Source organism: Lottia gigantea, assembly GCF_000327385.1.
Source record: "Lottia gigantea unplaced genomic scaffold LOTGIsca_6, whole genome shotgun sequence".
NCBI classification, from domain to species: Eukaryota; Metazoa; Mollusca; class Gastropoda; family Lottiidae; genus Lottia; species Lottia gigantea.
Window position 1 is genome coordinate 1,630,251 of NW_008710049.1, and position 17,941 is coordinate 1,648,191.

The following is a 17,941-nucleotide window of genomic DNA, read 5'->3' on the forward strand; positions in this document are numbered from 1 at the left end:
AGACCAAGGTTTACTCATACTTTAGTTATGTATCATTAAAATAAGGATTTATTCTAGTTTGTCTCTCAACATGTGCTCTGAATAATACTTCATTTATCTGGAAATAATGTGGATTATCTGTGGATTTTAATTCAGGATCATATCCTTGTAAATCAGGATGTAAATTGCTGGATCCACTGGAATTAGATTGTCCATTTTCAACATTGTTATTTATATTATGATGACTATGTTGCGCAGCAGACACTCCAAGGGGAGATAACTGAGATGATAGAGAAGGTACTTCTGATGCTTGCTGATGCCAGTTTTCTTCTTGCACATGGTTATTACCATTTACCTGAAGAAAAAAAAAGTATGTTTCTGTACAAAGATCTACTAAAAGGATATGGTGTTAGAAGAGGTGTTACAGAAATAAATGGAAAGAAGTCCACTCTATTCCAGAAACAGAGTAGCCTTATGTAACCTTTTCTTAGGTCAGTTCTATTGAGGAAATCTAAAAAATCTTACTGGAGGTGTTAACTGGTTGTTATTATGAAAACCATTTCTTCCAGGTCTGAAACAAAAGAAAACCCATAACATAACATCATGTACTAGTATAGAAGGCTACCTAGTATGGATGGGCAGTAACTAATTTACCATGCCAGATGTAGCCTTTGATTTAAATTCAGGATAATTTACTCTCAAAGTGGGTAAATCTGATCAATCAATGAGATGAGGGAAACTCTAAGGTAGTATGATTAAGAAACTTAAAAAATTACTTAAAATGTTTTAGAGTCTGATGTTTTTGACAACATTCCAATATAGGTCACAAATATATTTACAACACAAATGACGAAAGAACATGTTTTCCAGACTAAGATTATGCTACACATGATCATTATAGTTATATTTCCTTACTGTATATGAAGACCATTGATTCTTTTTGATATTGGTAGAGATTCATCCCCATCCTCATCTACATCACTTCTAACTCTCTTTCGTCTTGAACTATCATTAGAAATATAAAAAATTTATAGTTGATATTCACAACTTAAAAGACAAATAATATGTCCAATTATGGACAGACAGTAGACTAAGCTAACCACAGCAGGCCTTTGTATACCAACACCTTTTACTGAAGTTTGTATTGAAATCTATCCCTCTGCTAAGCATGTTTCAAATTTTCTGGCATAAAGATGATTTGTATTTAACAAATTAAGGTTAGCCTATAATGTTGATACAAGAAGGCTAATTCCTAATCCAGACGATCAGCATCCCTAACTTTGAAAATAGAATTGACAAAGATCTGATTCATTCACTTGATACATACATTGTTCAAAATGTGGATCGTGGGAATTCATTTATATGAGATATTCTAGATTGTGTTCATACATGTTGACTAGACGATATTTATAGGAAATATTATTTTCCAGATAACAATTTAATGCTGAGTAAGGGATTTTAATGTTGCGGTCAGCGTTGGCAAAACTGAGACACCGAGTTATAAGTTTATAGTAACCCTTTTCCTATTCGATTTTAAATGGAATAGAGGAACGACTTCTATACCTTGAAGACGCAGCCATATCGAACGATCGTTTCTTTAATTCAATACAGCAACATACTTGACTACAATTGGAAATTTATAACTAAAATACGACAAAATTTCTTCCACAGCATTGCAAAAATACTAAGGTTGAAGGGAAGTAACTCTGTAAATGTTCACTAAATTATCTCCCTTTATTCTGCAACTGATTAAAGCTACCATGGCCTCTAGCTAAATAAAATTAAATAAGTTTTTCTGAGTGGTCCGTAACGATTAATAATTTGTAATTGTGGAATAGGAACAAAAAGGCATGTAATGCTACTGTTTGTTTGCACTTCTCAATAGGTTGGATGGCTGTAATGAGCCTTAGGATAGATAATCAATGTAATTAAATTATATAGTGGCTTAATAGATGGCCATAAAACTTATTTCTTTCATTATTTAGGCGAACAAAAAACAAGCTGGTTCTTCGACAAACTTCTTGACACTGATCTTTTCCTAACTTTCCATACTCATTTACAGCTGGGTCAAATAGACTATTGGACTGTTTTAATGATCAACCGACTTAAGCATCCTGTTTATGATTAGAACACAGATCCATCAAAAATTTTAGCTAACTGTTGAATTAGTCTAATTCAGTTTCTGTGCCTTTCCGAATTTTCATGGATGAAGACATATTATAAATCAATAACAGCAATATCTAACTTTATTTTCTAAAGGCACAATAATCTCACAACAGATCTCATTTATAAAGATCTAATATAATGCCATATTAACACAATGTAGTACTAATAAATTCATAACAATAAATTCAATGTATATTTATAATAATATCAAACAGTTGAAATATTTTCAAGACATTAAAGAAAGCACAAAAAAACAAAAAGTAAACTCTATAAACAGTAAAGAAATATTGCTAACTTAATGGAATACTATGATTCCATTAGTCCTATCACTTTTGCAATTGTGCAATTTAATATATATAAAAAAGAAAGATACTAGATTAATATTTGTTGCCTATAGGGTACAATCAAGGCAAAAAAACAATGTTGTCTCTGGCACCCGTTAATGGTCTTTTCCGTCCTTCTTGCTAATTTATGGGTGTTATTCATAATACCTCTGACATACTGTATAACAGACCTGCATTTGTTATAACATAGTCTGCAGCTATCATTGGAATGTGATATTCAGGTTGTCATTTGACGTATTTTTTCAACCTGGTTGCCCTCGTCTATGTATAGTCATGTTTGTAAAGTCTGACAATAAATTGGTAATATTCTCTACTTCATCGCGTGTTGAGACTGTTTTCAATTTTTCACATATTTCACCAATTTGTTGAGCATCTTCCGTGAGCCCTGATAGATTCAAATAGGTCTTCATCATGTCTGATACCTGAAATATTAGAGATGAGGCATGAGAAGCCTGTGTTGTTCATTCATTACAGGACAATTGATGTTGTGAACACTTATTTCAGAAAGACTGTTTAGGGTGCAACTTTCAATCTATGCTCATTGCTCTAACCTAACAAATTGATCATTGAAACAATAAATCTTGAATAAATAGTTGGACCATCCAGTAGAAAGGATCCAACTCAAACTGATAAAAAATGTGAATGTATTTTTCCCTCTTACCTCATAAACCTCATTCATTAATTTATCAGATGTGTATGATTTATTCTCATATAGAAGTTTTAATCTGGACTTGGCCATTGAGAGAGGTGTTCTTCCATTATTATCAACAGATTTTAAATTGGTACCTGAAGTATAAAATGTATCATGTAGACGATATAAGATGTCTTATGTAATAAATGCATAACATTAAGTATATTGTGACAGTACAAATTTGGCAATAGCAAATTAATAAGAAATGATTATGAAATGCTGAAGTTTAGCTTAAAAGCTAGCTAAAATAATCATTGTTACATAGAGTAGGTTTTGATTTGTGAATTGTCATTTAGGGTAATAGATAAGCTAGATAAGATAGATTAAAGTCATGGCCAGAACTCTTCTAATAATTTACAAATTACATTTTTTTGTGGACATCATATATGACACATTTTCAGACAAATTAAAATAATTACCTGCTTTTAAAAGTAAGGTTACTACTGGAACTTGGCAGGTACAAGCAGCTGAAAATAATAAAAAAATATTTTCTACTTCAGCAGTGACCTGTATTTTTGTGACCAATTTTTCCAGTACAAAACCCAGTCGCTTTATCAATTATCAATTCATGCCAATTTACTTGGTATAACCATACTAATTTACCCAGAAAAATTATATTTTATGTACCTTAATAACACAATAATTGGAGTACTATAAACACATGAAACACACAATATTTGATTTTTACAACTTACCTAGATGTAAGGGTGTATTTCCTACTATATCTTTCATATTGGGATCAGCTCCTTTATCTAACAATATCTTTACTGAAACATTATCAAATAAATCTATCTAATAAATTAGATTTTCAAACAAAAAATTTCTGAAAATGAATAATAATTAAATTTTGAAATAATTTTCATTTTAACAGACACAGTAATGTTTTTGTTTTGAAAATCAGTAAATTTGATGTGCTTAAATAGATCATCTTTCTGAAAGACATTAATTTAATTACTATAAGTATTACATATTTTTCTATTTTCCAAAATCATACACCCACCTGTCATTGCATGGCCTTGAGAAGCTGCCAAATGTAAAGAAGTTCTATTTTTAGAATCTTTAGAGCAAGGATCAACTCCATTTTCTAACAACTGTACAACTAAAATATAAATTATTAGACTGTTTTGTTTGGATATTAAGCCGAATTCAATGATAAATGGAAAGACACGGTTTAAAAACAAAAGATTAACAATAGAATGAATACTTTTCATTCCTTGACCATGGGTTTAATATTGTGTCAATGATCAATTGGTTAATTATTATTATGTTCAGTATTGGGCTGACTAAACTAAAACAAATTGAAGGTGCTCAACTTACCTAACTCATAGTTATTTTTCATTGCTGCAGTTCGAAGTTTCTTCTCCTCTGAAATGATCACTGATTTATAAGGAAGACAGGTTGGTCAAGTGGAAATATTTTTGTATTCTACAACTATAGCAAGCCAGTAGCTAGCACAAGACTTCATCAGGGGCCAAAATTTTGTAAGGGGGGCCCAACTATGTGATTCAGCATGTAATTCATGTTATCCACATTTTTCTTGGGGGCCCTCAGCTACGAGTGTGAGGCATCTTGATCTACACTGCAGCATGTTTCAATACTGGGGTCAGACATGCTTTTCAATATAGACTCTAAAACTTTATCTTCCAGTCAACATAGCGAAAACACTTTTGAATCTACTCACATAGTCTTAATACACTTTTGTAAATCAACTTACCTATAATATTTCTGCCAGTAGTCTGTCCATGTCTAAATTCATTCATCCGTTGCTGACGATGTAAAGATGAAATTTTCACTTTTCCAGTATGATTTGTTTGTGCATATTCATTTTGATATTCTTGATAAAATGGCACTAAACACATGAACTGTAAGCCAGCAGGACCTTGTGGATTCCAGTCCACAGAGAATTGGGGTGCAATATTTTCATTTGATGGTATCTGAAAGTGAAATATTTTAGGTTAAGCATGTACGGAACCCCTAAGGCGCAATTTTCCAAACTTTTATAAAATATTTCGTTTTCACGAAAAAATTAATTTGTTTAAATGAAATAATTTGCTTAAACAAAATAATATCATATATTTCGTTTAAACAAAAAAACTTTTAATTATTTCATTTAAACAAATTAATCATTTCGTTTAAACAAAAACTTTTTTAGTTTAAATGAAATATATGATATTATTTTGTTTAAACAAATTAATTATTTGGTTTAAACAAATTAATTATTACGTTAAAACGAAATATTTTATAAAAGTTTGTTTGATCAAAATAAGTATTTCGTTAAATAATTATTTGGTTTAAACGTAAAGTCTACTGCAAGGTGTAATACCAACAGTTCTATCAAGAACAACTAGGGTCAGATATTTCGAATTCTAACTTAGTTGAAGATATATCTATAAAACACAATGTAGGCCATATTGTTATGTTGTTTCAATGAATTTTAGCAATAAATTAATAAATTACTCTTACATTTTACTTATCTTAATTTGACAGTCATAATTTTTTTTGTCAAATTAGCTGGTTACAAATGAAATATGGGTAATTTTAATTATTTCATAGAATATCTGAAGAAATATCTAAGACTTAAAAACAAAATTCCGATTTTGACGAAGGCCGTGGATATTCGCCACCGGGTGGTGAATAGTCCACGTCCATTAATTTGACTATTCGCCATCCGGGTGGCAGAAAAAATCTAAAAAAATTCATGAAATGTCAGCCTTTTTGATATAATTGTTTCTTTCAGTGACATATTAGTCGACTCTGAGTAATTTGTAATGGATTTTGTCTGGTTCAGACAAGACCGTGTTAATATAAATTGAATTTCTTGCAATGAAACGAAAGTAGAAATTCCACCATTTTGTTTACACCAAATTAGCATACATCCCAAATGGTCCTGTTAGTGTTGCTATGAAATTTAGCATCATACGTTTGTATAAGAAATCCGTAGCAAAAAAATGAAATAAAATAAAGTTTTACGTCCTATTTCTGCTACTGAGGATGGGCACACGCCATGCAGTGTGTAATGAGGGAAATTTTGTCAGGACAGCGACATTAGCCTACTCTTATTTTCGATTTCCAACTGTCGGGAAATACACTGCATTGGAGTGGGTGGAAATATGTATTTGAAGTAATAAGGTTTAAGGTATAATAAGGCGTACGATAATCCACAATACTGACGAGTAGTAAGTAATGTGTACGGGTGGTAATAAGGCCTACGATAATACACAATACTGACGGGTGGTAAGTACTGTGTACCGGTGGTAATAAGGCCTACGATAATACACAATACTGACGGGTGGTAAGTAATGTATACGGGTGGTAATAAGGCGTACAGTAATACACAATACTAACGGGTGGTAAGTAATGTGTAAGGGTGGTAAACAAGTATTGGGGATGGTAAACAAGAGCTGAAGGAATTAGTTCTTGTTAACCACCAACAATTCCTGTTTACCACCCCCAGCTCTTGTTTACCATCCAAAATACTTGTTTACCATCCACAATACATGTTAACCACCCACAGTTCTTGTTAACTACTCACAGTTCTTGTTCATGTTAACCACCCACAATTCTTATTTACCACCCTAAACTCTTGTCCACCATAAGCTCTTGTTCACGGTCCTAGTTGTTGTCTCGACCCTCGGTTCTTGTTTAACATACCCAGCTCCTGTGCACCACCCTGGGTTCTTGGTTACAACCCTCAGCTCCCTACCTGTTGTTCATCACCATCATTTCTTGTATACCACCTTTAGTTCGTGTTTACCACCCCAACTCTTTGTTACCACCCTAGTTGTTTTTCATTAACCTAGCTGTTGTTTACCACCCTCAATACTTGTTTACCACTCTCAGCTCTTGTTTCATCAACCTAGCTGTTGTTTACCACCCTCGATACTTGTTTACCACCCTCAATACTTGTTTGCCACTCATAATTCTTGTTTACCACACTCATCTCTTGTTTCATTAACATAGCTGTTGTTCACCACCCCCAGATCTTGTTTGCCACCCTAAGCTCTTGTTTGCCTACTTAGTTGTTGTTCACCATCCCCAGCTCTTGTTTACCACCCTCAGCTATTGTTCACCACCCAGGGTTATTTTTACCACCCTAGCTGTTGTTTACCACCCGTAAGTCTAGTTTAACAGCCACAATTCCACCTACTCTTGTTTACCACCCTCAGCTCTTGTTCGCCACCCTCGGTTTTTGTCTACTACCCTCCGTTCCTGTTTACCACCCGCAGATCTTGTTTACCACTTCCAGCTCTTGTTCACCACCCTCAGCTCTTGTTCACCACCCCCAATACTTGTTTACCACTCACAATTCTTGTTTGCCAACCTTAACTTTTGTTAACCACCTTAAGCTCTTCTTCACCAGCCGAAGCTCTTGTTGTTGTTAACCACTCTCGGATCTTCTTTACCACTCTCGGCTCTTTTTTACTACCCTAGATGTTATTCATTAACCCAGCTCCCGTTTACTACCCAAAAATCTTGTTTACTGCCCTCAGCTCTTGTTTACCACCTTCGGTCTTTCTTTACTACTCGTAGGTCTAGTTTACCACCCTCCGTTCCTGTTCATCACCCGCAGTTCTTATTTACCACTTCCAGCTCTTGTTCACCACCCTCACATCTTGTTTACCACCCCCAATACTTGTTTACCCCTGACGATTCTTGTGTACCACCGACAATTCTTGTTAACCGCCCTAAAGTCTTTTTTACCACCCTCAGCTTTTGCTCCAGCTTTCTTAAACTAATAGGGAATGTCGGGAATTCGCGTTTTTAGGAATCCGATTCTAAAAATCCTCAAAGGGTGGGATCTCCCACACACTATATAAAAAATCCTTAAATCCGCTGGAAAATGTCAAGAAAAAACGCTTCCGGGCCTCAAAAAAAAAAATGCAGAGCCACGCGAGGTTTGTAGGTGACATAAATATCGAGACTAAATTTCATAGAAGTGATTCAAAAAAGTGGTGGCCAAATTGACATAACACCAGTTGACTATAAATAGCCATCCAATGGGACAGCGATTATCAATTATAAGTAGGTGTTATTTTCGTACATTTTCTTGAAAGGAATTGCAAATAAGCATTTCTAATGAACATAAAAAAACATTATAATGCATGTAACGATATAGCCTTAACAGCTAATAATGTCAGTCTTCAGAGAAATTAAAGTTTTAAAAACGGGTGGCAAAAAAAATGAGGGTGGCGAATAATTGTTTGCCACCCAGGTGGCGAATATCCTCGGCCTTTGACGAAATTCGGTGTTGAATCCTTTATATGCACGAATAAAGGTTACACCCCTGTATATTGAGGTATTATTTTTCCCTCGTCAAACTTCGAGAGTTTTACCTTAAATTCGCCTTCTGAACTGCTGCTATTGACACTGTCACTCTCGGTATCATCAGTGTCATCATTCATGTTGAGAAATTAGGCCACTGGTTAAATCCTATGGTTAGAAAACTTATTTTTTAAAATTATTTTCCAGATTTCTCAAATATAAACAAATAGGCGTGCCTACATTATCTCCCTTTAAAATTTCACAAATCGCTTACATCAATAATACCAAAAAGGGTATTTTAAAGACAGAAAAAAAATATAATATGGATTTATCCACCAACCTTGACATTTGAGCTCATAACTGTGGCTCATGATCTACTTCATACCTTGGTTCCGCTTCACAAGAAAATCAAAATATTTTCTGTTTTTATTGTTTCTTTTTTTATTATGATGGAGGCGATTTGGCAAGGTACACTCTCTGAATACTTGTTCATTCTGTCTGTATTAAAATGTGATATAAATTGGAATATTTTATTCTGATTTGACCAAAATAAACTTTTCAGAAGGCTAGAAAATTATATACAAAGTGCCAATCTCGAATAAAATGTTTTTTTCTTATCATGCCAGAGAAAATAAATACTCTGAGAAGGAGATAAACACAAACGAACATTGCCCAAATTTTCATGTGTCCATGATAGCATTTATCATCCAGACCCACATTTCTGCAATCGGCAGAATATAGAAAAAGTCTTGGTGTTAGAGACTAGTGTCCAAAATGATGTTTACACTTTATATTTTGTGGACTGCTCCAATCATTTTCCTTTTTCTGTACATTTTCTTCAATTATTATGTTAAAGGCGAGAAGAGTGTGTGTATTGTAGTTCTAGGGGACATAGGTAGAAGTCCACGGATGCAGTACCATGCTGTCTCTTTTGCAGAAGAAGATTTTAATGTTGATTTGGTTGGCTTTGGAGGTTCTACTTTCACTTTATATTTTTCATTAAAATAAAATTATCATTTTTATCTATGGAACATAATTATATTGGATACAGTTTATCCTTTCAATGTTTTACAAATATTTAACATTTAAGCTTATAATTCAGAGTCACTGTTGTATACTGACATGCAGATGTAGTCTTATTATTTTTAATAGATTGTCCAGGAAATAATTATGACAAAGTCAATCTAGATCAACAAGGAATGTTTATAAAATAAATGTGATGAGACACAAGTATTGTAGAGTTTTATTACAGCAGAACAATTCTATTACTCTTTCAGGTTCAAAGACAATTCAACAGATCAGAGAAAATGATCAGATAAATTTACACTATTTGTGTGAACCACCTGGTTTTATCAAACGTAAGCAAATGCCTATTGATTGACTGGTTTTCTGTCCGTTTAAAGTGCTAGTACATTTATTTCTGAACGTGCATCATAGTATCAGGAAAAAGTGTAAGGTAGCAGACATCTAACATAGTACCAGGATAACTGGTAACAAAGTAGGAGGTATTCGTGTCAGTATAACTTTTAATAAACTATGTTAAATTTCAGGCCTTCCCAGATTACTAGGTTATGTTGCTAAAGTTATCTACCAATCTATTAACCTAGCTTGGAAATTGTTACTTTTACCAAAGGCTGGTTTTATCTTTCTTCAGGTAGGAAATTAAGTATGTTTATTGCTTGTGGGTCAAATATCTAGAAATATGTATAGTGTGTATAAATATTTGATTATGTAACAATCCTTGAGAATTCTGAAGCATTTGCTATATATAAGATAAAGTAGTACTCGGTTAAACTATATCATTTGATATTATTTTATTGATGTCGTTATTGTTTTGGCAATATTTTGAATTACATTGTTCACATTTTTCAGAGTTTTTACCAATGTTTGATGTTTCCTGAGGAGGGATCAATCTGAAATTTTCAGTATTAAATTTCCACCTGTTTCATTTTAGAATCCTCCTTCTATACCTACTCTAGCTGTTTGTTGGATTGTTTGTTTAATTAGATGTAGTAAATTGATGGTAGATTGGCATAATTATGGTTGGACAATACTTGGTCTTAATTTAGGAAATGGACATTTACTAGTTCGATTCTCAAAATGGTGAGTACCGGTACTTGCTTTTATGACACAAAGTAATTTCTCCACAATTTTCAAGTGAAAATTAGTATATTAGTTTCAATTCTAGTGAGTGGAGCCATGTTTATATATTAATCACTTTTTTTAACTTGTAGGTTTGAAAAGTTTTTTGGAAAGTTTGCCAAGATAAATTTCTGCGTAACAAAGGCAATGAAAGAAGATTTGAAAACAAACTGGAATATAAAGTAAGAAAGCTACCTTATCCTTTGGATCCTGATTTTGTGATATATCCATTTATATTTGTTTTGATGAAGACTAGAAATAACAACTGACCTATTTCAGTTTGTGAATGTCTAAGTAGAATTTGTTCTCGTGTCTACACTTGAAGCACATTACAAAGTATGTTTTGAGGTAATAAGTTTCTATTTTCAGTGCTGAAACTCTCTATGACAGACCACCACCAAGATTCCAGAAAGCCTCTCTATCAGCTAGACATGATTTATTTCTAAAGTTATCTAATGAATATTCGCAGTTTAAACCCAGGTACGTTGGACTAGCTTACTCCTTCAAAAACATCAGGCCCCAGCAACCACAAAAATGGTCCTAAATGGCTATAAATGAGATTTTCAATTGTAACCAACTGTTATTGTAAAAATTGCTCAATGATCAAGTTTAGTGCTTGGTGTCAAAAAACATTGAGAATATGTTCAGGCAGAATCAATAGTAATGTCATGTTCCTTAGCATATATTGTTTATATTCTACTGTTGTTCTCACAATCCCATATTCACGTCATTAGAGACTAATAACCCCTTGGCAAACCATAAATTACTATTTAATTTATCCAGTCAGGAATCTCGTAACATTTGGTGTAAAAGGATGTTGATTGCAAATGGCGGCCTCCATTGTATTATTCGGAAATGTTGCCCTGAAGACAGCAACCATGAAAGGAATGCTGAGTTAACCAACACAGTTGCAGAGTGACAGTGAGCTCTGCTGCAGTACTCATTAACGATAATTTATATTGCAGAGAGAGATTGGTATCTAAAGATGAACAGACTATATTTACTATAAAACTATCAACTGGAATATTAAGTTATCAAGATAATCGTCCTGCTTTAGTTATTAGTAGTACTAGCTGGACAGGTAGGTGTTGTCAATGTTATGATTGTATAACATCGTATATATAACATCACCATATCATATATAATTGAATATGCCTGGTTCACTCAGCTAGTTTAACTTCCTGTTCTGTTAAGGAAGATTGTGGATTGTGGATTGTAAATGATGTAAATGTGTATTTATTACATGATAAACTGACCAGTGCAACAAGTTAATATCAGAAAGAAAGATGAGTTTCCACTAGCCTGTGTTTTGTATAGATTTTTTTTACATCAATTGAATAGCTGCATGGAATGAATACACAAATTTGATAAAGACAAAAATCCATTTGATTTAATTAATTATGTTAATCAATAAATATATTTTTGAATTATGTTTACAGAAGATGAAGATTTCGGTATTTTATTAACAGCTCTACAAGGTAGTGTATATTATCTTTTATTAGATACATATTCTCAATATTTTTTAAGCATCTTACTCAACTTCTTTGAAATTCTTGCATGTAGTCAAAATGTATTTTTAAATGGATATTCAGTTTCTTTATTAAATGTACTTTTCAATCTTTTCTTATAGATTATGAGAAATATTTTGAAGCTAAAGATTGTACTTTACCAAATGTTCTCTGTGTTATAACTGGTAAGATGATTTCTTTATATTAGCAAAAATACAATGAAGTGTAAAACCATTATTCTGCTTGAAAATTTTGTTGAATATTTATACCAATATTCATGACACTGATAATGAAATTATAATTTATGATAAACTCCCATGTAGAAAATGACATTTAAAACATTATATATCCAATTAAACATGATTGATAAATGTAACCAAATTAGCGACCCAGTCATTGACAAGCTCATCTCATGCTGCTGAAGCTAAATCTTCTCAGTACATTGGGAATCAGTATAGGGATTTAACTTTTCAGTGTTTTGCCTTAAGTCAAACTATCTGAACAGAACATGAAATGAGAAGAGGAAATGTGGATAATATTTTCTGATCTTTCCTTTTATAGGTAAAGGTCCATTTAAAGAGTTTTATAAAGAAAAAATTGAAGCTATAGAATGGAACCATGTGAGTTTCTGTTTACCCTGGTTAGAACCTGAAGATTATCCTTTATTATTAGGTTGGTTGTCTATTCTTTTATTTTGGATTTAATTTATATTTTCTTTACATGGTTGGTATAATATTATGATTTATGAGATGAAAATCTTGCAAGAATTTATGCGGTTAGCTTGGATTGGGGAACCTTTTCTAATTTTGCTGGTTTTGAATACGTTTTGCCTACTTAGGTTCTTCGTTTGTTGAAAAGAATTTTAATATGCATTTCATTTGAGGTTGAGGAAGATAATTCTAATGGTATTACTAAAACCATACCGCAGATTGTAGGTAAAATGTACAATTATGGTGACTTTCTTACTTTCTCAACTTCTTCAGGTTCAGCTGATCTTGGTGTTTGTTTACATAAATCATCCAGTGGTTTAGATTTACCAATGAAAGTTGTAGATATGTTTGGTTGTGGTTTACCAGTTTGTGCTGTAGATTTTCAATGGTAAGAATTGATAAAGTTATTGATTAATATGTAGAAGTATACCTTCAATAAATACTTCTTGCTAACTGTAAATGTTATTTGACAGTTGTTCAAACAGTGAAAATATTTGTTATTCAATGTATAGTTTATATATTTATTCTGAAATTATCTTCATTGTGTGACAAATGTGTTTGCTTTAAATATTGTTAATTAAACCTTCTGATTTTTCTTTTAGTTTTTTGTTATATTCTTGACAGAGATTTTTTCAGGAACAAATCAACGTCATATTGTCATGAAATTCTGTCATGGATAGAAATATGCCAGATGCAATCATATATACTCAATGTTATAATTAATCTTTGTAGTTTATCAGAACTGGTTCAGCATAATAAAAATGGATTAATATTTAAAGATAGTCAGAATCTCAGTAGTCAATTAAAGGTGAGGGAACTAGACTTGAAATATTCGTATTTCATTGTTGCATTGATAAATGTTCTTAAAGGAAATTTTCTGAATATCGGGGACACTCATAGCATCAATATACACCATTCCCATTTTCAGTCTGATGTCTCCTCTTGTGCAATATAATATTGAAAAGCATGGAAGACCTACAGCTTTGATAACATGATTTTTCATACTGCTAACACCTGTTTTTGATAAACAATCTTCATCAGAACAATTTTACTGGCAATAATTGAAGTTGACTTTAAACATATATCTCTTTCAGGAATTATTGAATGGATTTCCAGCCGACCAATCAAAACTTACAGCAATGCGTAGGAATATTAAAGCATTTCAAAGTGTGAGGTGGAATGATCAATGGAAAAAAATAGTTCTTCCTTTGATGATTAAAGACAATACAAAACCTAAAACTGACTGAATGTGTGGTGTGAACTATGAGTTTCTTGTTTGTTGTTTACTGGTGCCTTTACCTGTCATTCTCAATCTTTCTTCATTCCATGTTGTTGTGCCTTTTATCTTGTTAGTATCTTTATTGATGTGACAGTTGTAGAAGCTTATAGATTAATTTAGGAAATGTATTTTTTAGGAATTTCATAGTTAATGTGAGGTGAGCAATTCAAATTAATGGGACCTTATTCTTGAATTCCTGTAATTTGATTATAATATAACAAAACTAAAACCAATTGGAAGTTTGAAACAACAGTGTCACTGACAATCTAAGAATGGCAATGAAAACATTTAAAAATCAAAAGAGATCAATTAAATCATAGTTAGTTGGTTATTAGGACCTGAGTACCACAAAATTACTTATGCTGTTGATAACACTATTGGGTCACTTTAATTGATGGTGTGTTTTGAAAGTTATAGCTAACCTGTTTAAAAAGTTCTCTGTACATTCCTGTAGCACAGAAATATTATTCAAATATTGAATACCCTTAATGAATCGTTATTTTTCTATGCAAGACCATTGACTTTAGTTTTAATCTTACATACTTTCATATAGTTATTATTCACATGTTATATCATATTTAACATATTTGTTAATCTGTCAATATAAATATTATGTATTGTTAAGGTACAGTTTGTTATGCACAAAATTGACAGTATTCTATATTTTAGTCATTTCTGTTGCAATTTATATGTTTAATTTTATTAACTTTAAGATTTAAAGCATTATTTGTTTAATAAATAAATTTAAGTTAATTGATTTGTTTGTTAATGGGAAGGTGTTGTGTTGTGTATGTTTATTTTGTAAATAACTCATTTTTCATTATCTGAATTTTGTATTGAAAAACTTTGCTTGAATTGCAAATGTCCAATACTTTGTTTCTTGGTTTGTAATATAATTTGAAAGGTAAGGTATTCCAATAAATCTAATAATAAATTGAAAAAGAAGTGAAATTATTTGCATTTAAGATATGTAACTGTCACTTTAATTATGAGGAGCTGATATCAGATGGAATAAAATATGAACTGGCTAATGTGTAATGTGTTGTGCTATATGAGAGATCAGATCAACCTTAAATCTGTATACTGGTCAAGTTCTAGTATAGTATAGAGTTCTTGCACAACCAGTAATTAAGACCTCAAAAAATAAAACCCTGATAGACATTTTTATATAAAGTTTAATTCGGTGAATTTTGGTATAAAAATAATGAGATTAATCAGAATATATGATATATAATTGCACATATTAAAACAGTTAAATATATCTTTATCAACATAACACTAATATATCTTTACTATATCCTTAATAACTTTAAACTTTCTGAAATAACCTAAAAAACTGTTTAATATTACATACACCTTCTAGCTTGATAACATTTAAATTTCAGAGATGATCAACAACTGGGCTGGCTTCCGTCCATTGAAATAATGTAATTGAGTGAAAATTTAGAATCAATTCTGTGCTGCCAGCATGGAACATTTTGCCTAGAAGATAGTTATGAGATAAGGCTGACATTTACTTGGAAGTTTTATAATATGAATTGAGAGTAAAAAGTTATTAAAAATGTGATAAAGAAGTTATATCCATATTTATAAATATTAACATAATAAACTTAAATAAACTTTAATATTAAATTAAATATTGGAATTCCACATACAGTTTAAATCAAACCAAACTTTATTACAGCTAAGTTATTTTCAAATCTTGGAATGTTACAGAATAAACTAAACAAAAATAAAAATATAAGAAATATGGAATGTATGTAAGTTGAAATGGACCAAAAAACAATATCAAAATATCTATTTCAAATGATATGTTACTTGATAGGACATATAGCATTGCAAGCCACACTTTAGAATTTGACCTGACCTTTTCAAGTTCACTTTAAGATATTCCTATTTCTAACTGAACACTATTGTTACCTTAGAGAGAACACGCTATAACATTTCTGATTAATACTTGAATTATACTGATTATAACTTATAGTATTATGCATTATTTCAATATTGAGCAGGAATTAGTTCATCCTGTGATACCCAATAACATCTGATACTAATTCTTAGTTCATTAGAAATGTTACATTGGATGTCACCTGGGTAAGACCGGATGTGTAAACTTATACTGAATAAAATACTGAATACAATTCTTTATTTCCATACATCAAAATGTCTTCTTGTCTTATAATACAGAAAGCCTGACAGCAATAACATTTTTTGATATATTTCATAATAAATAATTTCAAACTTAAACTTCAGATAGAGAATTCTAATCAGATGTGATACTCACTAACACTGATTGTAGATTCTAACACCTGAACAGAAATGTTTCGATTTTGTGATTGAATCATTAGTAATAAAAAAGTAAGTAGTAAGTATAAATAAAGCACTAGTATAAATATTGCTAATAAGGAATGTATTTATAAGATATGTTATAACTATATATTATATCAACAATGTTAGTCAAGGTGGTTTTCATCGAGGGCAAGTTTTGTAGAGTTGTGTAGCCTGTTTTTGGTTCCATTTGTTGCACTTCTGCATTTGTCAAAAATCTTACAATAAAAAATTAAATCATAAGACATTTATGAAAAATGGTGGCTAGATCATTAAGAGATTAAGAGACAAATGATTAATGTTTTCAAAGTTAAACACATAGATACAATGAAAACCATCCTGAAAAAATGCATAGTATTAAATATAAAGAAAGTATAAATTTATATCAATAACAGCATTATTTATATTTATAATATTTATATTATCAATATTTTATATACAAATGATTTATTCTAATTAGGTAAGTCTGTTATTTATTCATAAGCACTTTTGATTTTTGTTTTCTTTTCTATAAGTTATCAAATTGATGCTGGAATTGCACAATTAATGCCTCATCATTTAGAAATATTTCAGCAGAAATTTACATTCAAATAATGTTACATAAATTTTTTAACATTGCAGCAATAAAGTTTTTGGGATATTAAAGAATATTAAGTTTGTTACCTACTGATAAATTACAATGAAATTCATCATTACATATATTCAGGAATAAAAGTGATCAAGCATGTATTCAGCAGTAAGTTATTTGTAACAAAAAAATGAAAACATTTAATAGATAACATAGGATACATCTGTAATAATTTAGAAACTTTCTACTTGTTATTCAGTATTTATTAACATGTATACTGAACAACAAGGTAAAAGTATCTATGATTGGAAGCTAGGGGTATATTTGGTTTAGTTTACAAGGAAAGGAAATCTCAAGCAACAGAACATCATTTTTATATCTGTTGAATTACATAATGTACTAGGGCACTATGAGTTAATTAAAGAATTCTATCACATGAAGTTAGTATTTTTCCTCTTAGCTTACTCCTCGTCGGTAGATCTAAATTATTTTTAGATTGAATTACACCATTGTTAAATATTATTTTCAACTGAACATTAGTCCATTTTGATTTAAAGGTTAACATTAGATGATATTAAATGTACATATTTATAAATTATTTACAATTTGAAAGATTCGGAGTGAGCGTGGTGTCTGATAGAAATGATAAAATATTTCGGTTGGATTATAAGGCAGATGGACTGGGTCTATCAGGACGCTTTCTATGTCTATTTATAACCTGTAGATATTGACCAATCAAATTGGAGATATCAGGACCCTGAAAATAAACAAAATAATAAGTTTTGGAACATGTAGGTAATATATCATCCGTTCTTTAAAAGGGAGAGTCTTGAAAAAAAGTGAGGCGTCAATGTAACTTACGAACAAGAAGAAGGTTCAAATTTTGATGGTAAGCTGTGAATACTAATACTGATAAGCTTAGCTAAACAATTCATGTTTTTAAGACCAAGGTATAATTGACCCC

General features: G+C 31.4%; 3 protein-coding genes across 3 annotated transcripts in view; 1 reads left to right on the forward strand and 2 right to left on the reverse strand.

The window, feature by feature from the left end:
• Positions 1-25: 25 nt before the first annotated feature.
• Positions 26-1,559, reverse strand: LOTGIDRAFT_154629 (hypothetical protein; the record flags this gene model as incomplete). Its single annotated transcript, XM_009063837.1, has 4 exons — positions 26-334; positions 505-550; positions 895-984; positions 1,543-1,559. 4 exons carry the CDS (start codon positions 1,557-1,559, stop codon positions 26-28), a joined length of 462 nt encoding a protein of 153 aa, XP_009062085.1.
• A 7,660-nt stretch (positions 1,560-9,219) lies between these two features.
• On the forward strand, positions 9,220-14,049 carry LOTGIDRAFT_210506 (hypothetical protein; the record flags this gene model as incomplete). Its single annotated transcript, XM_009063838.1, has 13 exons — positions 9,220-9,415; positions 9,720-9,800; positions 9,993-10,096; positions 10,397-10,545; positions 10,677-10,766; positions 10,954-11,064; positions 11,550-11,665; positions 12,024-12,062; positions 12,215-12,277; positions 12,654-12,764; positions 13,076-13,190; positions 13,535-13,610; positions 13,897-14,049. The coding sequence occupies 13 exons, from the start codon at positions 9,220-9,222 to the stop codon at positions 14,047-14,049; spliced, it is 1,404 nt and encodes a 467-aa protein (XP_009062086.1).
• A 2,185-nt stretch (positions 14,050-16,234) lies between these two features.
• The window catches only part of LOTGIDRAFT_229291 (hypothetical protein), a gene marked incomplete at its 5' end in the record, with an annotated part of 32,394 nt that continues 30,687 nt past the window's right edge, over positions 16,235-17,941 (reverse strand). The window contains one exon of the mRNA XM_009063839.1: positions 16,235-17,734. Coding sequence (XP_009062087.1) covers positions 17,642-17,734 — 93 coding nt within the window. The 3' untranslated portion in view covers positions 16,235-17,641. The remainder of the gene's footprint in view (positions 17,735-17,941) is intronic.